General features: G+C 45.2%; 1 protein-coding gene across 1 annotated transcript in view; it reads right to left on the bottom strand.

The window, feature by feature from the left end:
* The window catches only part of LOC143996626 (maternal DNA replication licensing factor mcm6), a 270,522-nt gene that overhangs the window by 97,752 nt on the left and 145,599 nt on the right, over positions 1–27,171 (bottom strand). Inside the window, exon 13 of the mRNA XM_077491792.1 lies at positions 3,612–3,773. Within this exon, the coding sequence (XP_077347918.1) occupies positions 3,612–3,773 (162 nt within the window). The remainder of the gene's footprint in view (positions 1–3,611; positions 3,774–27,171) is intronic.

The following is a 27,171-nucleotide window of genomic DNA, read 5'->3' as shown; positions in this document are numbered from 1 at the left end:
TGTTGGAGGAGCTGCACTCTGCCGCTAAATCCTTTAGGCAAGGCAGGACCCGGGCTGCGATGGTCTCCCAGTTGAACTTTATGTAATGCTGTGGGATCTCGTAGGCCCGGACCTGCTCAAGCTGTACGAGGAGATGGTGGTGGAGGGCAGAATGCCTCCGACCCTAAGGGAGGGGATGATCACGATTTTGTATAAGCGCAAGGGGGAGAGATCGGACCTGAAAAACTGGCGTCCGATCTCTCTTCTGAATGTGGACTACAAAATCCTCGCCAAGGTTCTGGCCACCAGGCTGAAATCTGTCATCGGAAAGATCATCCACCCGGATCAGACTTGTGGCATTCCTGGTCGCAGGATTGCGGACAGCCTTGCGCTTGTCCGGGACACGGTCCAGTACATTTATGGCCGCCGTGTGCACGCGGCCCTGGTCAGTCTTGACCAGGATAAGGCCTTTGACCGTGTCTCCCATGAGTTTATGTGCAGCGCTCTGCGCAGGTTTGGTCTTGGGGAAATGTTCTGTTCATATGTAAATGTAATGTACAATGAAATTTGTAGTGTGGTGCTGGTGCACGGTTGGAAAACTGACCCCTTTCCAGTGTTGTCTGGGGTCAGACAAGGCTGCCCTCTCTCACCTCTGCTTTTTGTCTGTTGTATAGAGCTCTTCGCCCGAAGCATCAGACGGAACCCAGAGATCAGAGGGATCACCGCACCAGGACCGGACAGACGGGAGGTCAAGTGCTCGCTCTACATGGATGATGTGACGGTGTTCTGTGCCGACCGGCGCTCCATCGACACACTCGCCCAGATGTGTGAGGACTTCGGCCAAGCTTCAGGGGCAAAGGTCAACTGCGGAAAGTCGGAAGTCATGCTCTTCGGAAAGTGGTTCCTGCCTTCTTCTGCACCCATGCCCTTCAGCGTCAAAGCAGACTTCATCAAAATCCTTGGGGTCTGGTTTGGAGCAGAGGGCGCAGCCCTGAAGTCCTGGGAAGAAAGACTGGCAAAGATGCGACAGAAGTTTGGTCTTTGGAGCCTCCGAGAACTCACCATCGAAGGTAAAACACTGGTACTCCGCAGCGAGATTTTCCCTGTGTTGCAGTACCTCGCCCAGGCCTGGCCCCCCCGGGTTAACACCTGCAAGGCCATCACCAGGGCAGTGTTTCACTTCATCTGGAGCTCCAAAATGGACAGAGTAAAGCGGGCAGTTATGTTCAAGGAACCCCTCAAGGGCGGTAAGGGCGTGCCCGACATCGCCACCCTACTGAGGGTCTACTTTGCCTGTAACTGCATCCGCAGAACTTTGGTGGACAGAACTGTAGACTCTGGTGGTAACTCCATGTCCCGTTTTTTCCTCCTGCCTCTCTGGAGGTCCTTTGGATGGGACAAATGGGACAGCTCCATCCCCTACAACTGGGACACTCCTTGGTATTACTTGGACACTTTCAAGTTTATTAAGGAGCTGGGGCTACATGGAGTGAAGCCCGACTTGTGGAAGCCAAAAACTATCCACAAGTTGATCAGAGCATCGGACATTGTTGAGACTGTTCCAGGCCTCCCTTCAGCCACTTGTAAAGTGGTCTGGAGGAATGTTTCTTCAAAGAGACTTACCAACAGGCACAAAGATCTGGCATGGATGGCAATCCAAGGGGGGTTGCCACTCAGGACATTCATGCATGCCAGAAACCTGTGCAGATTCAGACACTGCCCCTTTTGCATCATCCAGGAGGAAACTGCTCTGCATGTTTTCTGGGAGTGTCCCTTTGCACAGGGCCTGTTGAGGGCTCTGGAACCTGATCTCAAAGACTTTGTTCCACAGACTGCTATAACACACTTTGGTGTGTTAAACGGACTCTTTTGTGGGACTCACTCACAAAAGGACATTGATAGTGCCTGGCGGGTGCTGTGTTGCTTTAAGGACGCCGTTTGGTGTGCCAGAAAGCGCCTCATCCACCAGAGGGAGAGGATGTCCATCCAGGACTGCCGCAGACTGACTCACAGTCTGCTCAGAGACTATCACCTGATGGACAACAAGGAGGAAGAGGAGGTCTGAAGATTTCCCCTCCCCCCCCCACCCTCCCACCACTATGTACCCTTTTTGGCAGTTCAATAAAGCTTCGGGCCTGTGAACTCTTTTTCCCCTCCCTTCCCCACCTTCTCCAACCCCCCCCCCCCCCCCCCATCACACCTGTTGCTCATTGAAATGTCATTTTGATTTTGACTTTGACTAAGACTGTATGACTTGACATGTATTTGGTAATGTTTTTTTTGGTAATGCTTTCAGGGTAATGCGGCGTCATGCATGATGTGATGTTTCGGGGTATTATTACTCTGCACAACACATCAGGCATCATACCGCAGGATGAATGTAATTTATTTGTATGTTTGGAACTGTATTGTTATGTAGTGTATTTTATGCGCTGCGTCGCAGTACAGTGTGGAATGTACCCTGTTAAAAGTATTTTGTTTTTTTGTATATTTTCTTGCAAAATAAAGTATACATTTTCAATCAAAAAAAAAACCTGTACGTTACTTAGAATTTCCCGCTGTGCCCACGGACTCGATCGCCTCTGGGATACCAAATATCATGTTATGGAGCTGAAGAACGAGGAGATGCCGATGCAAACAGTATCTCCCCATTCTGCCTAGTGACAGGACACTGATCGCCTGCTCCCTGTCATCGGGAGCAGCAATCAGTGTAGTGTCACTGCTAGCCCATCCCCCAGGCAGTTAATATCACTGCCCAGGACACACACAACCCCTTCACTGCCAGTGACATTTTTACAGTAATCAATGCAATTTTATAGCACTGATCGCTGTATTAATGCCAATGGCCTCAAAATTGTCCGATGTGTCCGTAATGATGTCGCAGTCACGAAAAAAAAAATATATATAATAAAAATCGCTGATTGCCACCATTACTAGTAAAAAAAAAATTAATAAAAATGCCATAAAACTATCCCCTATTTTGTAGACGCTATAACTTTTGGGCAAGCCAATCACTTATTGCGATTTTATTTTAACAAAAATATGTAGAAGATAAAGTATTGGCCTATACTGAGGGAAAAAAAATTGTTATACATTTTTGGGGATATTATAGCAAAAAATTGTGTTTTTTTCAAAATTGTCGCTTTTTTTTTTTGTTTATAGCACAAAAAATTTAAAACCGCAGGGGTGATCAAATACCACCAAAAGGAAGTTCTATTTGGGGGGGAGAAAAAACAAAAAAACAAAACGTCAATTTTGTTTGGGAGGCACGTTGCAGCGACAAAAGGTGCTCTGTTCAGGAAGGGGGTAAATCTTTCTGGGGCTAAAGTGGTTAATGGCCAAGTAAGCAATTCTCTTTCTGGTAGCAGAAGTCACTCATGTATTATCACAAACACAACAGTGCTTGCTGTATGCAGCAAATGCTACTATAGTGTGTTACAGCAGCCACAGTGGCCATACCATTCTCGCATTGTAAGAATTCACCTTGACAATCTGACCCAACCAAAGTAACATGGAGTTCTTCTTTGAAGTTCAGTGCAGAAGCATTTTTGTTTAAAATGTTCAGTACATGAGCATTAGAAAAAAAATTGTTTTACCAATCAAATGTTTTTTTCAAATTTGACTTCACTTACTTCATCAGTGCAGTGTATACGAGCCATGCTCTCAGATAATCGTATCATGCTTTCAAGCTGTCTGACTGTAATTCTCCATGCAGATTTTGCTACTCCACTTCCATCCCGCTGTCTAAGTCGCCGATACTGCTCAACAATAAATTCTTCTGCTTCCTTAGTAATCTAAAAATAGAAAAAAGTTTTTACAAGAAAAGAACAAAAATGTAGCCTTATAACAGTTTATATAAAGCCACCTAAGCTGTCTGGTGTGTAAAAGGTTTATAACTGTTGAAAATTTCAAAGTTCATATTAAAAGCGGAGGCCCACTCTAAAGTGGAGCTTCCGCTCATTGGAACCCTCCCCCCCCCTCCGGCGCCACAATTGGCACCTTTCAGGGGGGAGGGGGGTGCAGGTACCTGTACAGTACAAGTATCTGCACCCACTTCCGGCGTAGATTCTGCAGAAGCTACACCCCTTTCCGCAGAATCTACGCCCCTTTCCGAAGGTCCCCCACTGCCTGCTGGGAAACACACGGATCCCAGAGACAGCGGGGACCATCCTTATTGCGCAGCGCGACATGCGCATGCGCAGTAGGGAACCGGGAAATGAAGCTGCAAGGCTCCACTTCCTGCTTCCCATACCCAAGATGGCGGCGGCAGCACCCGAGAGACGATCGAGAGATCGGCTTCGGGTGCCGATATCGCGGGCGTGCTGGGCGAGTAAGGCTGCTTTCACACTGGGGCGGTATTCAGGCGTTACAGCGCTAAAAATAGCGCCTGTGTAGCGCCTGAAAAAAACTGGCCCCTCTCCCTCCAGTGTGAAAGCTGGAGGGCTTTCACACTGGAGCGATGCGCTGGCAGGACGGTGAAAAAAGTCCTGCTAGCCGCATCTTTGGAGCGGTGAAGGAGCGGTGTATTCACTGCTCCTATACCGCTCCTACCCATTGAAATCAATGGGACACCACGGCAATACTGCTGCAGCGGTGATTTGCGGGCGGGTTTAACCCTTTTTCGGCCGCTAGCGGGGGTTAAAACCACCCCGCTAGCGCCCGCAGACCGCCGCTAAAACGACGGTAAAGCGCCGCAAAAAATAGCGGCGCTTTACCGCCGACGCCGCTCCCGCCCCAGTGTGAAAGCAGCCTTAGTGTCATTATTTTAAAAGTCAGCAGCTGCAGTATTTGTAGCTGCTGGCTTTAAAAAAAAAAAAAAAAATGCCGGACTCCCGCTTTAAGGACTATTTTGACAGAAAGAGCTTAATACATGGATATAAACATAAATGGGAACAAAAAAAACAAAACAATGTATACCGGAGTGTTTTAGCTTCAAGTAAGAAAAAGGGATTCCTGATTACACTGAAGATGACAAGCTAATCTTTTATGAACTACAATATTCATTTCAGCACATTAGACGCATCTCAGACTTCGTACTAGAGGTGTAAGTAAAAGGTCAAACCTAGAGCAATTGTTTTTTCCTGGAATATAAAACACACACACACACACACACACACACACACACATCCACCCAACACAACTCCAATAGGTTTTCCTTTGCTTTAGAAACAGTACAGAAAATATGTAACCTTGCTTTTTAAAAGATTACACTATTGAATCTTACAGAGATCACTATAATAGTAAATGAATGGCATTCAAAGTGGGAGTAAACTCCCTTGGTTGATTTTTACCCCTTTAAGCAAGCCTATAATAAGGCCTACCTACAAGTACAGTGAATTATCTCCTAAAGCTGCACCATTTAGGAGACATTTACTTGTTTAGACGCCAGTGATGTCACCAGGTCATGTGGTCTGAAGAAACGGCATACCCATGCTGTTTCTTCAGAGGCCTGTGCCGTGAACAGCATCTCCTGCACGAATGCATGGGAGTGATGCCATTACAACGCGTCCAAAGGCTCGGAGCCTGCAAACCCAGAAGGAAGACCAGGTTAAGATGGAAGCCCTGTTATCGGGGGGGGGGGGGAGGAGAAATCGCACCATGGGAGGGCTTTGTTTTAAGGCATGTTTCACATAATGTACTAGTATACAACGCAAACAAAAATCATGACACTTAAAGTGGATGTAAATCCCAATTTTTTTTTTTATTTAGGCTTGTAACTTGTACAATATAGGATTTCATATCATCTGTGCCCAGTCTTGCCACAAAGTTAATCCAGCTCTGAGCAGTCCTGATCTTTTTTGAGTAAGCAAAAAATGGACAGACCGAGAAATACCAGTCTGTTCTTCCCCCCTGCTGTGAGTGACAGGTGATTTACATATCTCATGCATTAGCCTTAGAGAAGTATTATGTGTAATTCTCATCCCCTCCTTTCTTCTTCAGCTCTCCCAGGATTGGCTGCTCCACACCCCTGCATGATTGGGCATGCTGAAGTCACGTGGTGACATTTCTGGGTTTTGACTGGATGTTAGTTATCATAGCAGAAGTTCAGTGTAAGAAATACACAGGACAAAATGCATATTGGCAAGGGGAGTGTAGAGGTGGGTGGGGAGTCTACTGGCATCACGACTTCACCCACTGAGCACCGGACAACAGATCCACCCACAGAATCATACCAATGGGGAAACATTTGACAGGTAAGGATACATGCAGAAGGCATATATATATTCTAATGCCGCGTACACACAATTGGAATTCTCGTCGGAAGAAGCTCTGATGGTTTTCCCGACGGAATTCCACTCAAGCAGTCTTGTCTACACACGGTCACACCAAATTCCGATAGTTTAGAACGCGGTGACGTACAACATGTACGACGGAACTAGAAAAAGGAAGTTCAATAGCCAGTAGCCAATAGCTTCTGTCTCATAGTTGAATTTGAGCATGCATGATTTTTTGGAGTTTCGGAATTACCAATAGAAAGTTCTTACGTCAGGAAAATTGAGAACATGCCATAAATTTTTGGCTGGTGGAAATTCTGGACAGCTAAATTCCGATGGAACATACACATGGTCGCATTTTCCGATGAAAAGCTCTCATCTGTCTTTTTTCTGGCCGTAATTCCAATCGTATGTACGCGGCATTACAGATAACCACTATGGCAGTAGTTTTAGAAAGGATGAGAGTGGGTTTACATCCACTTTAAAGCAGGACTCCATACAACAATGAAATATGACCTCAATTATATGCCCCTTATATACATTATGTTCTGCATTACTTTTAAATGAAGCATACTCTACGTAGATAATTTATTAGCCCTCTCTACCTCTTCCAAAATCTTGGTTAAAGTATTCACCCATCTTATTGGTTACTAAGAGGGAAAAAAAAAAAAAAAAAGACTCAAGTTTGGTGTCTTTAGTCAAATCTCCTTCCATATCCTGTTAAGTAGAGATGGCCTTGCGGTTCGCCCAGCGGTCTGTTTGCGGCAAACTTTGCTCGTTCACGATTCGCCAAACCGGCAGACTCCTGCCGCTGTTCGCGGCAGCCATATTTGTTTACATTGTGAAGAAATTTGACCCATGACACAGCCATCATGGGGTACAGAGCAGCCAATTGAGACATTTCAGCACATGGACATACCCCCTACCTTATAAATAGACCTGATCTGGTGGCCATTTTTCATTCTGTCTTTTGTCAGTGTAGGGAAAGGACGCTGTGTGGAGTAGGGACAGACAGTCTAATCACTAGCTAGCCAATTAGCCATTACTATTAGGTCCACAAAAGTCCTTTTAAGGACTGGTATAGGTGTAAAGTATATAGGGTTGTAATTCACATAATATGCTTTCTTTCAAATATAGAAAGTATATTATGGTGCACTGCTGTGCTGCTGCTGACCGATTCTGCAGCTGTCTTATCAGTGTAGAGAGGGACAGTTTGGCGTTTGGAGCAGGGACAGTCTGCAAATCACTAGCTACTAGGCCCACAAAGGTCCTTTTATAGGTGTACAGTATATAGGGTTGTACACGTATAATATACTTTGTTTCAAATATAGAAAGCATATTATAGTGCACTGCATGCAGGGCTGCTGACCGATTCTGCAGTTGTCGTTTCTCAGTGTATTGAGGGACAGTTTCGTTTTTGAAGCAGGGACAGTCTGCAATTCACTAGCTACTAGCTAGCTACTATTAGGTCCACAAAGGTCCTTTTAAGGACTGGTATAGGTGTACTATTTGGTGTGCAGTATATAGGGGTGTAATACACGTATAAAATACTTGCACATATAGAAAGCATAGTATAGTGCATTTCCACTGTGCAGCATTGTGACTGCTGAGCGGTTCTGTAGCGATACTACAAAGCGGCAAACGCAATTAGAAAAAAGTATTATAACTGGTGTGATAGACCAGTGGCCCCAGAAATGACAGATTGAAGCGGGGTGTTATATACCTTCTTCCACATATACTGCACTTCTCTAGAGACTTTTGTCAAAGGGTCATTTAAAAAATGATAGGCAGATGAAGAGGCAGGCCCTTCCGCAGGGGTGGTAGTAGGGGTACAGATTTTGACACAGTTCGATACAGATAGGAGATTTGACGTGACTAACAATTACAATCTGTGTTTATTGAACTTGTATCATAACAGTCCATTCATTCACTCAAAGGCAACATGACTTACAGCACGACTTCGGGAGGCAACTTGGACACGGCTTGAGTGTGAATCACAGAGCAACTTACAACACGACTTTAATGTTAAAAAAAAAAAAAACGAAAAAAAACCAGCACGGGTTTCCCTTCAAGAGCATGGGTATGGATATTAACCTGGCAGGCCACAGGAAAAGAGGGGGGGGACCAGAGAGTGCCCCCCTCCTGAACCGTACCAGGCCACATGCCCTCAACATTGGGAGGGTGCTTTGAGGTAGCCCCTCATAGCACCTTGTCCCCATGTTGATGGGGACAAGGGCCTCATCCCCACATCCCTGGCCGGTGGTTGTGGGGGTCTGCGGGCGGGGGACTTATCGGAACCTGGAAGCCCCCTTTAACAAGGGGACCCCCAGATCCTGGCATCCCCCCTGTGTGAAATAGTAAAGGGGTACAAAGTACCCCTACCATTTCACCAAAAAAGTGACAAAGTGTTAAAAATGACAGGAGACGGTCTGACAATTCCTTTATTAAAGTCTTCTTTCATCTTCTTCTGGTCTTCCTTCTTTTCTTCATCTTTCAGTTTCTACCTCCATCTTCTTCTTCCTCCTAGCCTCCATTTTTCATGGGCACAGGATTGCTGGATCAAATTCTGTTGAGCAGCAATACAGTATACACACATGCATGCACAGTACAGACAGATGCACAGTATATACACAGACACACGCATGCACAGTAACACACAGACATGTGCACAGCATACTTACAGACACACACACAAACACACACAGTAGTGCCCTGGACTTCATCCAGACCGACCCACTTTAATTTTGCAAACAAGCACAAAACAGTATATAAAACTATCCGCAATTGTGCAAAAAAAAAAAAAAAAAAAAAAAAACATAAGTAGCATAACATAAGGAGTCCTCACTAACCTCTTATTTCACTTATTCTTCTCTGCATTTTTCTCATCCTTCTCACATCACTGTGTGAAGTTGAGGGCGAGCCGCGCAGCCATTACTTTGAGGGGCTGTCACTGAAGCCAGCCCACTGAGCCATTGGCCACTGGTAAACTCCCTGTAGTCCCGATGGCCAGTACATGCCTGGTAGTGCACAGTATATACACACACACAGTATAGACACAGACACAGTATAGACACAGACACAGTATAGACACAGACACAGTATAGACACAGACACATGCCTGCACAGTATATTCACACTAATTTATATATATATATATATATATATATATATATATATATATATATATATATATATATATATAAGGTATAGGGTACCTTTTTTAGTTTATGTTTTACTTTTATTTTATGAGTAACAAAGTCTGAGCTATGTATACGTAACAAACTACTGATAACGTGATAATTAGTAGCATGACAAAAAAAGATGATTACTCAAGTCTGACCAGAAGGTCTGTCTCGAGTCTCTATACAAGCATCAATTGTCTGTTTCAACTTGTGATACACCAACTGCATGGTGAGGTAATGCTGGTTGAAAATAGGTTTTGCTGAACTCTTGACATATTTGGGGTCAGTCAGCAGACACTGATGTGCAAAGCGTAACGAGCTAACTAACCTTTGGTCTATATTTCTTAACAAGGACTATTGTTTGAGGAAGTATAATGCTGACGTATGTTTATGTGTAATGCCTTCTAAGGGGCAGGGTCTTTTTCTCCTACTGCATAAAAGGCTATGTGTGAGTTAATAAACCTAGCAGCCATTATTCACGTACAAATCGTGTATGTGTGATGTCTGTCCACTGGTGAAACGGGATCTCCGCTCCTCCATCCTAGCCTAGGCAACCAGGGGTAACTGGTATTATTAAGAAGACGAGCAACCTAACAGTTTTGGTACCAGCAAGTGGGGTCATCTTGCGGCATGTAAGTCACTTTACTCCTTTTTGCCTAAAAGGTGAATGGTGTGAATACTTACTCTGTCCAGATGGTCGCCATGAACTTAGTTTAATTTAAAAGAAATAACTGTGCCTTCGCGACGGACTAGGTTGGTCCCTCGGGAGGTTAAAAGGGCTCGCAAGGAATTTATAGGTTTAGGGGAGTCCGACTAGGTTGGTCTGACTTAAAACTATTGGTAATAGTATTTTTAACACGGGAAGTAGTAGATTACGCCCGTGACAAAGGGATTGGTGGAGTGGACGCCCATTTGAATTTTTTTAAAAAAAAAAGTGCACTATAAATTGATAAATGTATTGCAATACGGTTATTTCATGTCTTAAAGTATATTAAGAATATGTCTGTTTCTCTCTAGGTACGTGTGTAAGTATATAGAGTATAAGTTTTAATATAGAGTATAAGGAAAATAATTGTTGTTGTTTAAATGAGTGCAGAGTATGAGGAGCCCTCTTGTAGTGACATAGCATCCGCCTGCCCCCATTGCACGTTAGGTCTACTCTTCCTAAGAATAGATGACAAGTGGATTTTACTGACCACCAGACCAGGGGGGTTCTCTTGCAGACTTGGTGTAAGAGGGGTATATCCCGCCACCAGGAAAGATTTACCCTTCATCGTATATTAAGGGTAAATCTTCATAGTTTTATATAAGTCCATCTGCCCCAAAAAAGATCAGGGATCCTACTCCCAGACCAGAGACCGGATTGTTGGACAAACCAGGTGTTATCACCTGTGTCCTGCCACTAGACACACACTGCCCAGACTACTAGATGGGGAATTCTGCAGCAACCCAAGCCATGGCCACCCCATCACCCTATGAATTTGTCAGTAATATGATCCCTGGCCCCCAGGTAGAACCATTTTGGACACAAGTCCGGGAAAGGTGTCACCAATTGGGAATCCATGACCCAGGACCCCAAGGTCCTTGTTCAGAGGAAGACTGGCAAGAAGTCAGTAAAATTTGTCAGGTACATAAGCATTCTTATCCTCCCTGCAAAGGGGCTGACCCACAATACATGAAGGATTGTTTCTGTGCATGGAACAAATGCCTTGGAAAATATAGGCAATTGTGGACAGCAAGGACATTGGAAATCCCAGTGCCCTTATAGGACTGGACAGATTAGAGCAAGAGGCAGAGGCAGGGGATTTAACCCCCAGACCCGCCCACAGTATCCCCGTTATCCGCCATACCAGAACCCTCGTCAACCACTACCCCAATATCCTACACAGCCACAAATAATGCACCGAGGGAAACTCTGTTGGTATTAATGGGACACCTGTCACCCATCCCATCACTCCACCACTGACTGTAGCCACTCCAGAAGGACAGAAATTATGTACCCAAACTTTTGCCGTCTTGTCCTCATGCCCTGTGCCCCTTATGGGACGGGACCTCTTGGCACAACTGTGTATTACCATTAAGTTTAATAGAGAAGGTTCCCTTACAGCTAGTTCACCATTATGTGACTTACATGGCCCTAAGCGACATGCACACAGAGGCTTCTTTATGCTACTCCCCGCCTCTCTTGAAACACATGCTATCTGGGCGGAAAACAAAGGTAGCGTAGGTTTCATTAACTGTACGCCTTACTCGCCTCAGATGCGCCCTGACGCAGAAGCACAATATCACAAACAATACCCCCTGCCCCCCGAAAAGACCCAAGGCATTGCCCCCCAGATCGATGACTACATATCTAAAGGCATCCTAAAACCAATCATTAGCCCCTGGAACACACCCATTTACCCTGTAAAGAAGGCCAGTGGCGAGTGGAGACTCGTCCAAGACCTCAGAGCAGTAAACAAACAAGTGATTCCCCTCCCACCCCTAGTCTCAGACATCACTTTTATTTTCTCATGCATACCGGCAGACTCTCTATGCTACACAGTAATTGATTTAGCGAATGCTTTCTTTAGCATTCCCATTGCAGAGGAAGCCCAACCTATGTTTGCTTTCTCCTGGGCCGGGGGCCAACTAACCTGGCAAGGGTATGTAGACAGTCCAGCCGCCTTCTCTATGGTACTCAACGAGACTGTCAAGTCTTGGACTTCTGAGCGTGGGTCGGTACTAATACAGTATGTGGACGACCTGCTCCTGTGCAGTCGAACTGCTGAAGATTGTGCGGTCGATTCAACATCACTGTTACAACACCTAGCTCACGCCGGGCATCTAGCCTCAAGGAAGAAAATACAATGGTGCCAGCCACAGGTAGAATACCTAGGGTGCATTCTAAAGGAAGGGACAAGGCTAGTGTCCCCCAAACGTGCCGCAGCCCTTCGAGCTCTCAGTCCCCCAAAAGACAAAGCCGCCCTACTCTCGTTCTTGGGTGCAATGGTATATTGCCGCCAATGGATTCCTGACTGTTCTCATTATGATAGTATCCTAAGAGAGGCTACTGGCTCGACAGCCCCTAAATTAATAGATTGGACTGAAGACAGACTACAAGCTTTTCAAGCTCTATTAAACAGTCTGTCATGTGCACCCGCCCTGGGATTGGTAGACTATGGTAAAGCTTTTCAGCTGTACTGTGTAGTTTCAGGGAAATCTTTTGCCGCGGTTCTCACACAACAACATGGAACAGGATACCGCCCGGTTTCTTACCTATCCAAGAAACTCCCTGTCCAGGTTCAAGGCATGCCGTCATGTCTCCAGAATTTAGCAGCCTGTGCTATGGCAGTACAGGACGCTAACAAAATGATCTTGGGCCACCCAATGACACTTTTCACCACCCATTCTGTCACCCACCTCATACAGAACATGAACACCCAACACATGACCTCACAAAGGCTCAGCGGTTATGAGATTACCCTTATGAACACTGACAATCTATCTCTTAAATATGTTCCCGTTAGCAACCCTGCTGTCCGCCTCCTGCACTCCATGCTACGCCTACCACAAGACCCAGACCAGTTTCATGACTGTATAACACGAGTGGAGTCTATCACATCACCAAGACCAGACCTCACCGACGTACCGATTACCAATGCAGACGATGTTTTTGTGGACGGTAGTTGCTCCCGTCCCTCTGATTCCACTTTCCTAACAGGTTATGCGATAGTCCAATTACCAGACAAGGTGCTAGAAGCCAAGCCGCTACCTCCCTCTTCAGCCCAAGTAGCAGAATTGGAAGCTCTCACCAGAGCCTGCATTCTATTCACTGATAAAAAGGTGAACATTTACACTGACAGTAGATATGCTTTCGGATTGGTGCATGACTTTGGTGTGATATGGGCTAATAGAGGTTTCAAAACCACAGACAATAGACTAATTGCCAATTCAACACATATTATGGCTCTTCTCCAGGCCATCCTTCTCCCAAAGGAAGTGGCTATTATCAAGGTAAAAGCCCATTCCTCGGATAACAGTGAAATATCCAAGGGTAACGCCCTAGCCGATAGGACTGCAAAGCAGGCTGCCGCCTCCTCCCCTAACCCCCCTGCCCCCACAACAGTTTTCTTTAAAGAGCATTTCACTTCATCTAACTTCAAAACAATTGTAGCACAAATACAAACAATGGCCACAGACCAGGACGTTCGTTTCTGGGTCACTGCAGGATTGACCAAAGACCCCGAGGGTCTTTGGACAAAAGAGGGGAAGGTACTGGGAATACCTGAAGCAAGTTGCATTCTCATACTCTCATACCTCCATGGCCCAGGACACATAGGAGCTGCCCCTTTAACCAACCTGTATAATAAATCTTTTTGTACAAATAATTTGAATAAACAAATCCAACTTCTGACTATTACCCCCATTAGACCCTAACTCTGACATTAACATTTATTCCCAACAGGAAGTGTACGTGAAAAATCTGGTAAGTATGCTCCACGAAATAAACGAACAAGTTTCTGTCACCTTTTTTCCCTCTTCCCACAGAACCAACGCATCCCTTCATCCCTGGGGATAAAGTGCTGATCAAACAATTAGCACAAAGAAAGAGTATCGGACCGGCTTTCTCAGGACCATGGAAGGTGGAAAAGGTATCCAGGACCGCAGTGTTAACAGACCTAGGAAACACCTGGATCCACGCCAGCCGTCTTAAGAAGTGTCCCCAGCTTCCCTCGACTCCAGAGCCCCTGGCAGTGACAGAGAGCAGCAACTCCCAAGAACAAGATCTACAAGAAGTTCAGAGAGGCATAGAACAAATTTCCCTGGAAGATCCCACACCCCCTCAGAAGGACAAAACAGAGCCAACAACTGCCGGGATGAGAAACGAAGAAGAAGAACAGAACTCTTAGATAACAAATAATCAGAACTTTAAAAAACAAAGATGCTTTCTCCATCAGTGTCAGGGAAGGCCTTGTGCCTCTTATGCTGTATTACCCTAGTAGTGTTTTTACCAACCTGGTTGATAGCTAATTGTATATACCACCCAGAAGATTTGGGACCATTAAAAGGGATTTGTGGGACTCCCTCCCCCAAGACAAATAACACACCCGCTGTTAGACACAAAAGAAGTGAACCTCCCCAAGAGTTCACTGATAAAATGTTGTTATTAAAATTTAAATACAGTTATGCCCAAAAATCAGGTTTTGATAAATGCTGGATATGTAGTAAGCTTCACCCTAGTACTGCTAGGATTCCTTTGATGGCCATACCTTTAAATTTCACCCTTCTCCTTAAAGGCACACCCCCAATAGTTCTTACCGATGTTACAAGAAAAGCTTCTAACAAAACCCTCACTTTTCAGATCATAGGTAGAAGCCATTATCCAGATTGGTGTTTTAGGTTGGGAAATACTACCAAGGGAGCCGAAATTTGTAAGCAATCAAAGCTTAATATTTCAATGACAGCATTAAACGAGACCTTTTATAGAACTCAAGACACCACCTTAAACACCACATTATACCAATTCTTAAATACCAGCACCACTTCCCCTATGGCTCAACTCTTATCAACTCTTACATTTTCTAGCTATTCCGACAAATTGTATAAAGTGTTCCTCAAGCGCCCCATAGCCTTGGGGAATAATACTTATATCTGTTGTGGGAAGCTTTGTCACCCTTGGATCCCCACAAAACCCCAGGGATGGTGTTATCTCGCAGCACTAGCCCCCATTATGGGTGTGTTGGGGGATAAAGAAGGGAGTCACCTTCTTGAAGCCAGTGCTCATCCCAGATATCCCCTTAAACATCGTAATAAGAGAAAGGTATTCCTAGAAAAAGATATGGCATGGGCCTGGTTCCCATCCTGGACAGGATGGGGAATAGATTTAATGAAGAGACTGAATAATTATACTGGAATTATTGATGAGATCTTGGAAAAGAATTCCGACGATATCACTAAATTAAACATAGAAACTAGGGCAATAAGGAAACAGCTAGAACTACATGAACTGGCCATAGAAAGTATGAGTGCAGCACTCACAGGGCTTTGTGAAGTTACGGAAGACTATGAGTGCTGTACCTGGATTCATAATACTAGCATTGAAATACCTGATTACTATAATATAATTGCACAACACAGAAAAGAAGTAAATAAACTCCAAGACGAGGCTAGGAATATTGCAATAACATGGGACCCTCTAGCCAATTTTAGTCTTGGAAATATAACCTCTTGGTTAAAAAACACAGCCATGACTATTGTGATCATATTGTTTTTTATTTTATTTTTATACGCTTGCTATAGAATTGTAGGATGTCTTTGTTCTGCTAAGGGGACTGTGTCAAATCAGGAGACCCTAAAGTTAACCGCCATTCCCAATAGTTCAAATATTTGGTATGAGAATCAGGAACATGAACCTTGATTAGGTTTTGACCATTCTGTATAGTACAGAATGGCCAAAAGGGAGGATTATAAGGTATAGGGTACCTTTTTTAGTTTATGTTTTACTTTTATTTTATGAGTAACAAAGTCTGAGCTATGTATACGTAACAAACTACTGATAACGTGATAATTAGTAGCATGACAAAAAAAGATGATTACTCAAGTCTGACCAGAAGGTCTGTCTCGAGTCTCTATACAAGCATCAATTGTCTGTTTCAACTTGTGATACCAACTGCATGGTGAGGTAATGCTGGTTGAAAATAGGTTTTGCTGAACTCTTGACATATTTGGGGTCAGTCAGCAGACACTGATGTGCAAAGCGTAACGAGCTAACTAACCTTTGGTCTATATTTCTTAACAAGGACTATTGTTTGAGGAAGTATAATGCTGACGTATGTTTATGTGTAATGCCTTCTAAGGGGCAGGGTCTTTTTCTCCTACTGCATAAAAGGCTATGTGTGAGTTAATAAACCTAGCAGCCATTATTCACGTACAAATCGTGTATGTGTGATGTCTGTCCACCGGTGAAACGGGATCTCCGCTCCTCCATCCTAGCCTAGGCAACCAGGGGTAACTGGTATTATTAAGAAGACGAGCAACCTAACAATATACACACACACATATATATATATATATATATATATATACACATACACACATATACACACACATATACACACACACACACACACAGTAGTGCACAGTATACACACAGACACATGCATGCACAGTACACAAACAGTATACATATACAGAGTACACACACCAGCACTTTTTACCCAAAAATCAGCCTGATGGAACACACTGCTGCCTCCATCTCCTGCCATGCTGGGACTTGTAGTAGCCCAGCAGCTCACAGACACAGGAAGTAGTAATGCATGGGAGAGGACTGTGCCCGTGTACTGGTGGGCAGGTAATGCGTAGCGAGGTGTAGCAGAGATTGGGGGAGACATTCAGGACATGTACTTCCTCCAGAAGCAGTTCACTTCTCCTCAGACAGATAAACGATCGAATTGCTTCAGAGACAGGAGCTCTGCTTGAGCAAACACAGCCTCCCCCCTCCCCCTTGCTTACAAGGGTAAACCTCTGATAATAATACATTCAGCTCAGTTGCTTACCTTCCATCAGGCTGCACCCTCCTCCTCCTCCAGCTTTCGGCATCTCCTGCCAGTGCTCAAATAAGTCGCGCTGGAGAAGGGGGCGGGTACACCGTTTTCCCATTGGCTGAGCAGGCAGTGGAGAGGCGGGGCAACAACAATCTCAGGATTTTTACATTAAAAGTAGGGATGAGCTTCGTGTTCGAGTCGAACGCATGTTCGACTCGAACATCGGTCGTTCGTGCGTTCGCCGAATTCCGAACGTTTGGGCCGTTCGCGGCAAAATTCGTGTGGCCCACAATGCACTGCGATGGCGCAATGCATTGCTGTCTCACGATTGGCCAAGCATGCACTGTGACCCCGCATGCTTGGCCAATCGCAGCGCCAGTAGCGGGAAGAGCAATGGTTGGTCACAGGCATCCTGCCTGTGGCCAATCATAGCTCAGACAGTGTAGTGCACGCCCCACACTATATAAAGCTGCCTTTCAGGCGGCCTCGTGTAGTGTTTGTTAGCATCTGAAGCAGTGGGTGTTCTGTGTACCTTCAACACAGTTACACACCAATCGTTTTTGGCTGATTTACCATTTTGCTCTTGTGTAGTGGTTACTGTCTGTGCCCTGACCGCAGTATACACCACTATATTCACCTCACCTATATAGCTAGTGATCTAGCTTTAATAATAGAGCTTGCAGTCAGTAGTGTTAGTGCGTGCTGTCTGCGTGCTCTGTACCCAGTACATACCACTATATACACCTACATAGCTGTTCTCTATTTGAGCCCGATTGTCATTTGCTGGAGTTATTGGAAGTTGTGTGTGCCTCCAGCACAGCACAGTATACAGCTGTATATGCCCCTTTAACTCTGCTGTTTTCTTGTTATTGTCTGCGTGCCCTGACCGCAGTATACACCGTGATATTCACCTCACCTATATAGCTAGTGGTCCATCTTTAACAATAGAGCTTGCAGTCAGCAGTGTCACTCAGGAGATAGTGCGTGCTGTGTGCCTGCTCTGTACCCAGTACATACCGCTATTATCCACCTACATAGCTGTTCTCTATTTGGGCCCGATTGACATCTGCTGGAGTTATTGGAAGTTGTGTGTGCCTCCAGCACAGCACAGTATACAGCTGTATATACCCCTTTAACTCTGCTGTTTTCTTGTTATTGTCTGCGTGCCCTGACCGCAGTATACACCGTGATATTCACCTCACCTATATAGCTAGTGGTCCATCTTTAACAATAGAGCTTGCAGTCAGCAGTGTCACTCAGGAGATAGTGCGTGCTGTGTGCCTGTTCTGTACCCAGTACATACCGCTATTATCCACCTACATAGCTGTTCTGTATTTGGGCCCGATTGGCATCTGCTGGAGTTATTGGAAGTTGTGTGTGCTTCCAGCACAGCACAGTATACATCTGTATATACCCCTTTAACTCTGCTGTTCTATAAAAAAGGCATCTGCAGGAGTTAGTGGGTGTTGTGTGCCTCCAGCACAATATAAACTACCCAACTACTGTTTTACCCAACTCCCTTCAGGCCATTACCATGTCTGGAAGGCCAGCAAGGAGAGGCAGACAGGCGCGAGCCGATAAAAGAGGGCAAGCAGGCTCTGTGTCTAGAGACAACAGTGCTGGTCGGGGACGCGGTGCATTGTCATCAGCACGTGGCCATGGGACATGCTTGTCCTTTTCTGCAGCTGGACATGTTGAACCGCAACATGCCAACGACTTGGTAGAGTGGATGACCAAGCCCTCTTCATCCTCCTCATCCTCTCTCACCCAGTCTCAGGGTAGTAGAAAAGCAGCTGCCAACACATCGTCGTCCCTCCTCTCAATGTCATCATCAGTGACTCCTTCCCTAGACCCACCACGTCCTCCTGAGGAGTCTCCTGAACTCTTTGAGCACAGTGTTGGGTACATGCTCCAGGAGGATGCCCAGTGTTTGGTGGGCTCTGATGATGACACTCAGCTAGAGGAAGGCAGTAGCGTGAGCACAGAGAGAGGGGATGCTCAAGAAGGACAGCAATCTGGCAGTAATGTTCCACAAGCTGCAGCATACTGCCAGGTTTGCTACAGCGATGAAGAGGGAGGGGATGATGAGGGCACTGACTCCACGTGGGTGCCTGGAAGGAGGGAGGAGGAGGAGGAGGAGGAGGAGGAGGAGGAGGAGGCACATGTCCAACGAGGCAGGATGCCCTCCGGGGGCCAGCTTAGGGGCAGCACACCGACTGAATCACACCGCAGAGCTCCGCCTGCGCAGAGCGCTTCCTCTGCGCAGAGCGCTTCCTCTGCGCGTTATTCTAAAAGTTCTTTGGTGTGGGCCTTTTTTGAGACGAGTGCATCAGATCGCACCGCTGCTATTTGCAACATATGTCTCAAGCGTATCTCACGTGGCCAAAACATCAGCCGCTTGGGCACCACATGCTTGACCAGACATATGTTGACCTGCCATGCAGCTCGTTGGCAAGCATACCTCAAAGACCCACACCAAAGAACAAAGCGGACCTCTCCTTGCTCCTCATCAGCTGGCATCTCCAACCCCACTAGACCTTCAGTCCTCTCTGAAACCTGCTCAGAGGAATGAAGGTGTAGAATTAGGTGTGTCACAGCCAAGTGCTTCCGGGAACTCTGCTAGTGGTACATCCACGTCCGATTATAGCAGACAAATGTCCCTGCCCCAGCTGCTGGACCGGCGGAAGAAATTTACTCCCAGCCATCCACATGCCCAGCGGTTGAATGCTAGCTTGGCTAAATTGCTAGCACTTCAACTGCTGCCTTTTCAGTTGGTAGATTCGGCCCCCTTCCGTGAGTTTGTACAATGTGCGGTTCCTCAGTGGCAGGTCCCCAAACGCCACTTTTTCTCACGGAAGGCAATTCCGGCTCTCTACCGGCATGTGGAAGGCAATGTCCTTGCCTCGCTGGACAGGGCGGTCAGCGGTAAGGTGCATATTACCGCTGACTCATGGTCCAGCAGGCATGGACAGGGACGTTACCTGTCTTTCACGGCCCATTGGGTCACTCTTCTGGCTGCTGGGAAGGATGCAGGACAAGGTGCAGTAGTATTGGAGGTTGTTCCGCCACCACGCCTCCAAAATGCTACTATTGGTTGTGACACACCTCTCTCCTCCACCCCCTCCTCCTCTTCTTCCTCCACGGCCTCTTCCAGTGCTCTGTCCTCAGAACCAGCGGTGCTCCGTAGGCGTTGCAGGGGCTACGCAAGTACGCAGGCAAAACGATGCCATGCCGTGCTTGCGCTGGTTTGTTTGGGGGACAGGAGCCACACTGGGGCGGATGTTTTGTCAGCTCTGCAGGGGCAGGCCGAGAGGTGGTTGACGCCACGCCAGCTTAAGCCAGGAATGGTGGTTTGCGACAATGGCACCAACCTCCTCTCCGCCCTCCGACAGGGACAACTGACCCATGTGCCCTGTGTAGCTCACGTCCTTAACCTGGTGGTGCAGCGGTTCTTGGGCAGGTACCCCGGCTTACAGGATGTCCTGAAACAGGCCAGGAGAGTCTGTGTGCATTTCCGCCGATCATTTAATGCCTGTGCTCGGCTGGCTGAGCTCCAAAAGGAGTTGAACCTGCCCAAGAACCGCCTTATATGTGACATGCCCACCAGATGGAACTCAACATTGGCCATGCTGCAGCGGCTGCACACGCAGCAGAGGGCCATCAATGAGTACCTGTGCGACTACGGCACCAGGACAGGGTCAGGAGAGCTTGGTTTTTTCTCACCACGCCAGTGGGGCATGATCAGGGATGCATGCACTGTCCTGTCACCGTTTGAGGAGGCCACAAGGATGGTGAGCAGTGACAGTGCATGCATCAGTGACACTATACCTCTTGTCCACCTCTTGGAGCATACGCTGCGTGGAATAATGGACAGGGCACTTGAGGCAGAACAGAGGCAGGAAGAGGAGGACTTCCTTGCCTCTCAAGGCCCCCTTTATCCAGACAGTGTTCCTGCTGTGCCACCCATCACACAGGAAGAGGGTGAGGAGGAGGAAGAGGAGGAGGAGGATGATTGTGTCAGCATGGAGGTGGAGGCTGGCACTCAGCATCAGCAGCAGCAGTCTTATAGGGATGATTTACAGTCCCAAGAAACACGTGGACTTGTACGTGGCTGGGAGGAGGTAGCTGCGGATCATGTTGTCCTTAGTGACCCAGAGGACTCCGGACCGAATGCCTCAGCTAACCTACGCTGCATGGCCTCCCTGATCCTGCAAAGCCTGCGGAAGGATCCTCGTATTCTTCGGATCAAGGAGAGGGACCATTACTGGCTGGCCACTCTCCTTGATCCACGGTACAAGGGTAAGGTTGCCGACCTTATCTTGCCATCGCAGAGGGAGCAGAGGATGAGACATCTCCGGGAGGCCTTGCAGAAAGCTCTGTGCAACGCGTTCCCAGAGACTGGGAGGTCACAAACTCCTGGTCCTGGACAACGTGTTGCTGAGGCATCAGTCAGAAGGAGCGGTGGAGAAGGTGGCCGTCTGACTGATGCGTTCAGACAATTTTTTAGTCCGCAGCCCCAAGGTATGATTGGTTCCAGCACCCATCGCCAGCGTCTAATTTACATGGTGCAGGAATACCTAGGGGCAAGGTCAGACTTGGACACCTTTCCCACTGAAAATCCTCTGGCTTACTGGGTCTTGAGGATGGATCACTGGCCAGAGCTTGCACAGTATGCAATTGAGCTCCTGGCCTGTCCTGCATCCAGCGTTCTTTCGGAACGCACCTTCAGTGCTGCTGGTGGCTTCGTTACCGATCACAGGGTGCGCCTGTCCACCGAATCAGTTGATCGACTGACCTTCATCAAGATGAATCAGTCTTGGATCACCCACAGCTACCAAGCACCTGAAGCTGATGTAACCGAATAATTTTTTTTGAAATACCACATCCCTTCAAGACTGCCTATGCTGATGCTGAGTGACTGTACTGTTATGTTGATTGTCTATCCTCTTCCTCCTCCGCTGATATGTTGGAAGAACATTTTTGGTTCTGGGTGATGCCAGCAGCCCAATTTTTCTGCCCCTGTTTAACAGGGGTGTTTAAGTACAATTTTTGATGCAATGCTTTGCAGCAGGGCTAATTCCTGCAAAAAAACTAGAGTGTATGGCAGAGGTTGCAGTGTGATGGCACCAGTGCCTAAGGCCCAATTTTTCTGCCCCTGTTTAACAGGGGCGTTTAAGTACAATTTTTGATGCAATGCTTTGCAGCAGGGCTAATTCCTGCAATAAAACTAGAGTGTATGGCAGAGGTTGCAGTGTGATGGCACCAGTGCCTAAGGCCCAATTTTTCTGCCCCTGTTTAACAGGGGCGTTTAAGTACAATTTTTGATGCAATGCTTTGCAGCAGGGCTAATTCCTGCAATAAAACTAGAGTGTATGGCAGAGGTTGCAGTGTGATGGCACCAGTGCCTAAGGCCCAATTTTTCTGCCCCTGTTTAACAGGGACATGTAATTACAATTCTTGATATAATATTTCACAGGAGGGCCCCTTCCTGTGCCCACCCAGAGTAACTGTGAGGACTTATAGTGTTGTGGCACCAGCACCACAACCACCAAAGGTCAATTTTTCTACCACTGTTCAACAATGGCATGTAATTACAATTCTTGATATAATCGTTCACAGCAGGGCGCTCCAGCGGCCACCAAGAGTCACTTTGAGGGCTTACAATGTTGTTGCAAAACCAACACCTTGTTCCGCCATTTCTGCAGAGCATATAGGGCAGGCCCCTACTTTCAAACATCCAATTTACAAACATCTCCTACTTGCAAACGGAAGGAGACAACAGCAAGTGAGATGAAAAAAGATGGACGACAAAACAAACTATACAGGGGTGATAACCCTTCCCTATGTTTTCCAAAAAGCTTAAAGATATTTTTTTTGACTGGAGCTACACTTTAAAAATGTACCGCTTGAAAATGACAAACAGATTCAACTTAACACAACAAACCTACACAGTCCCTGTCTTGTTTGCACCGCCTGTATACTGCTGTTCTGAGTATATAGGGCCTGGGGGCCACACGCATTTCCTTTTTTTAATATGGGTACGGGGTTCCCCTTAATGTGCGTACAAGACCCAAATAGGCTGGTAATGGGCAGGGAGGGCTACCCATGCCATTTTTCTGAATGATTTTCAACCATATTACAGGAACCAGATATAACATTAAAACCGCAAGCAGTTTTAAATGGTGTTATTTCCGTTTAATGTCATTTTGTGCAGGGACTGTTCTAAACACGGGAAACACGTGGCACTTCACAGGCATACTATAGACACCCCCCAGGCACCATATTTAAAGGAATATTTCACTTTTTTTTTCACTTTAATCGTCATTAAAATCAGTGCTCCCGCCAAAACGGTAGTTTTTAAAACTTTTTTTTGCAGTGACCCATGTCCCCTGAGGCAGGAGGCAGATCGCCAAACCCTTTTTAGCACACTATCTTGCATATTAGCCGTTAAAATTAGCACTTTCCAATTCGAACGTTCGAGTCCCATAGACTTCAATGGGGTTCTAACGTTCGTGCCGAACGCGGGGTCGTTCGCAAGTTCTGGTGCGAACCGAACCGGGGGGTGTTCGGCTCATCCCTAATTAAAAGTATGTCGGTAAGGGACATTTCAGAGACAGAAGTAAAAAAAATGTTTTACATACTGTCCCTGGTTTTTATTAAGGCTGACAACCCTGATGGGGCCCCCTAGTGGCCAGACCCTCGGTCCGTGTGACCGAATGGTCAGTCCGCCCCTGTAGATGAATACTTTCACTAAGCCATAAGGGCTATAAATGTGCATCCCTTTTTTTTTCCCCTTTTACATTAATATTTTTTGTTTCTTGTTTAACAAAGCGGTTCTCCTATTCATGGAAGTTCCGTGTGCCTCACCTAGTCTTACTCGGATCCCCTCCCTTAATATGGGGGGGGGGACTCGACGAGGGCATCTTGTGCCCTGTTGGGTGGTTTTACCCTTCACCACGGGTACATTTTGAATACCTTCATATTATATTATGAAGCTTAGGTAATGTAAACTTATCTGTCTTTTTCTTCTTTCCTAATCTAGATAACACTGGACTTTTTTATTTTTTCCCTTTTTCAAGTCCATATGGGTTGAGTTGAGAAATTGTCAGGTTGGAACAACGGATGAGTTCTGCCTATTGACTCAGCTACCATGGCCCTTAAACATTTTATCCCTGAATGAACAGGGACTGAATGTACCACAGAAACGCACTAAAGCGTTTAGGTCATTCCAAGCAAAAAATGCACACATTGTGTGCCTGCAAGAGACTCATTTTACAGTAAAATCAACGCTTGCATTTTTTAGTTCATACTATCCACAAAAATTCACTGCCTCGGCCAATACCAAACAACGTGGAACTCTTGTGGCTTTCCACCTGTCCACTCCATTCACAATTCATTTGGAAATTAAGGATCCGGAAGGAAGATATCTAATCCTTACGGGACACATTTTTGACACAGAAGTAACTGTGGTTTCTTATTATGCATCTAACAAACAAGTCCAATTCCATTCTTAACCAATCTATCACAAGTAGTTAATGCACATAGACTGGGAACAGTCATTGTATGTGGCGAGCCCAACCAGGTTCTCCTACCATTTCTGGACAAAACACCATATACTCCACCCCGTAACCCCTCTAAAATCTCTCTCTCAACTCCTTTCCAAACACAATTTAATTGATTAATGGAGAGAGAATAATCCAACAAAAAGAAATTACACCTTCACCAAACATTCATTCAGTCGTATTGACCACATTTTCCTGACCACAGGAATGATACTCGAGATTGTCTCATCAAATATAATCCCCATCCCATGGTCTCACCATAATGCAGTCCTAACAACTATTGCATCAACCATACCTAAAGCACAAGATAAAACATGGTATTTACCAGAGATATTACTTAAAAACCTTTTATATTGTCACAAAATTGAACATACTCTGAAAGAATATTTAACATTCAACAAAAGCCCAGAAATTTCCACAATAACATTGTTTGAAGCACATAAACCGGTCTTGAGGGGAACACTTCAGCAGCAGTATAGAATACGCAACAGAGAGTGCAGAAATCTTGCTCGTAAATTAGAAAACACAATTTAACTCCTTTTTCTTAGCTTTCCAAAGCAATCCTAATCAAACTACTAAAAATAATTTAGAGAAGGCACGCCTGGAATATGATCTTTTTCTTACAGAATCATCTGATAAATTACTGCATCGTTCCAGACATGCTTTCGTCATGAAATCTAACCAGGCACATATCTGGAGTTGGCACTCAGATCAACAAATAACTAATTTAAAACAATTAGATTAAAACTATCAAAAATCATATATACAAGCAACCCCCTTAAAATCGTTAACAAATTTCATTCTCACTTAAATATACTATACATGGAATCAAATACATTCAATTCAAAACAAAGCAGATTCCTTCTCACAAATTAACCTACCTGAACTAACTTTCACAAAAAACACAACTTGAGATACCCATCACAGCAGAGGAAGTAGAAAAGGTCATCAAAGAGTTGAAAATTAATAAAAGACCAGATGGTTATTCTGCATTATACTACCACACCTTTTCAGACTTTATTTCCCCTATATTGGCAGAGGCATTCAATGATTAAATCATTTAGACAAGAATCCTTATTGGCGATCATATGTACGATTCCCAAACCCCATTCCGATGATACTTGTACTAACTACTGACCTATATCAATGCTAAATCTTGATATCAAAATTCTTGCATCCCGTCTAAGTAGATTCATTGGCACACTTATAAATCGTGATCAAGTTGGCTTTATGCCAACCCAACAAGCAGGCGATAATGTACGCTGAGCAGTTCTTTTAGCACAAATTGCCAAAACACGTTGCATTCCCTCCTGCTTTCTCTCACTTGATATTTAAAAGGCTTTTGATTCTATATCCTGGTCCTACTTGCATTACACATTAGAGAAGTGGGGTTTTGGCCCAAATGTTATTAACTGGATCAGGGCACTAAATAATAAACCTAAAGCATATGTTAAATATGCAGGTTATAAATCTGATACCTTTAATATCGAAAGGGGCATTAGACAGGGGTGTCCGCTTTCACCCCTGTTATTTGCACTTCTTATAGAACCACTTGCCCAATGAATCAGATCAGATCCCACCATAACTGGTATTGAAGTAGGGGGATTTCAACACAGTATCAGACCCTAACCTAATGCCAATACTTGATGCCTTTGCTACCTTCTCTGGCCTTTTCATTAACCCCAAGAAATGTGTAACACTAAAATGTATCTCTTTCAAATTTAGAATTAAGTTCAGCTAAGGTTGGTCTCCCCTTTACCTGGGCAGATAAATCAATTCCATATCTAGGAATACACCTCACTGCATCACTCTTGGATCTTTTTTCAGCTAATTACCCTCCAATGTTAAAAAATATAACAAATATGTTGAAATCTTGGAACCACCTTCCTTTATCATGGTTCAGAAGAATCAACACAATAAAAATTAGTGTCTTACCCAAATTATTGTACCTTTTCAGAGTCTTACCAATTCCAATTCCTGCCTATTACCTGAGAACTATACAGAAAAAGGCAAATGCATTTATATGGGGTTCTTCTAGACCACGTACACAGCAACACACACTTTACCTCCCTAAATTAAATGGAGGTCTAAGTTGTCCTAATTTCGCATCTAATATTATAGAGCAGCACATAAAGCATCATTAACTAAATATCACGCACTACAAGAAGCTGCTGAATGTGTTCCCTTGTCAATGGCAAACCTGATTTGGCTCTCACCGGGAGATCGTAAAGGGTTGCGTAATCCAATTACAAAACATTTTATTTCCCTATGGGACAGATACAAAATTCAGAAATCAGTTGCAATCATTAATCCTCTACTATCTTTTTACAAAAACCCTGCATTTTACCCAGCATGGGTATCTCCTAGATCTTTTAGAGCATGAGCTAGAAGTGATATGCTGCAGATGCACAAATTTGTGAATTCCTTGTCCTTTATCCCTTTCCCAACCCTCTGTGATAATTATGGAATACCGCAATCAGAACTATTTAGGTACCTCCAGATCAAAAATGTCTTTATGCTTCTTAACCACAGACAGTTCACTAACTAATTTAACTAACTTTGAAAAATATTGTAAAACCGACCCTCATGCTAGGGGCATAATCTCAACCTTATATGTTCAATTGTTAGCTAAACCTGAAACAGTAAAACCAGCTTATGTCCAGAAATGGGAGATGGACTTAGAACAAACACTGGAAACCACAGAATG

The sequence above is a fragment of the Lithobates pipiens genome, unplaced genomic scaffold, assembly GCF_037356315.1.
Source record: "Lithobates pipiens isolate NorthernLeopardFrog02 unplaced genomic scaffold, aLitPip1_a1.2 Scaffold_19, whole genome shotgun sequence".
Classification (NCBI taxonomy): Eukaryota; Metazoa; Chordata; class Amphibia; order Anura; family Ranidae; genus Lithobates; species Lithobates pipiens.
The sequence above is the reverse complement of the archived record's forward strand: the minus strand, read 5'-3'. Positions and strand labels throughout refer to the sequence as shown.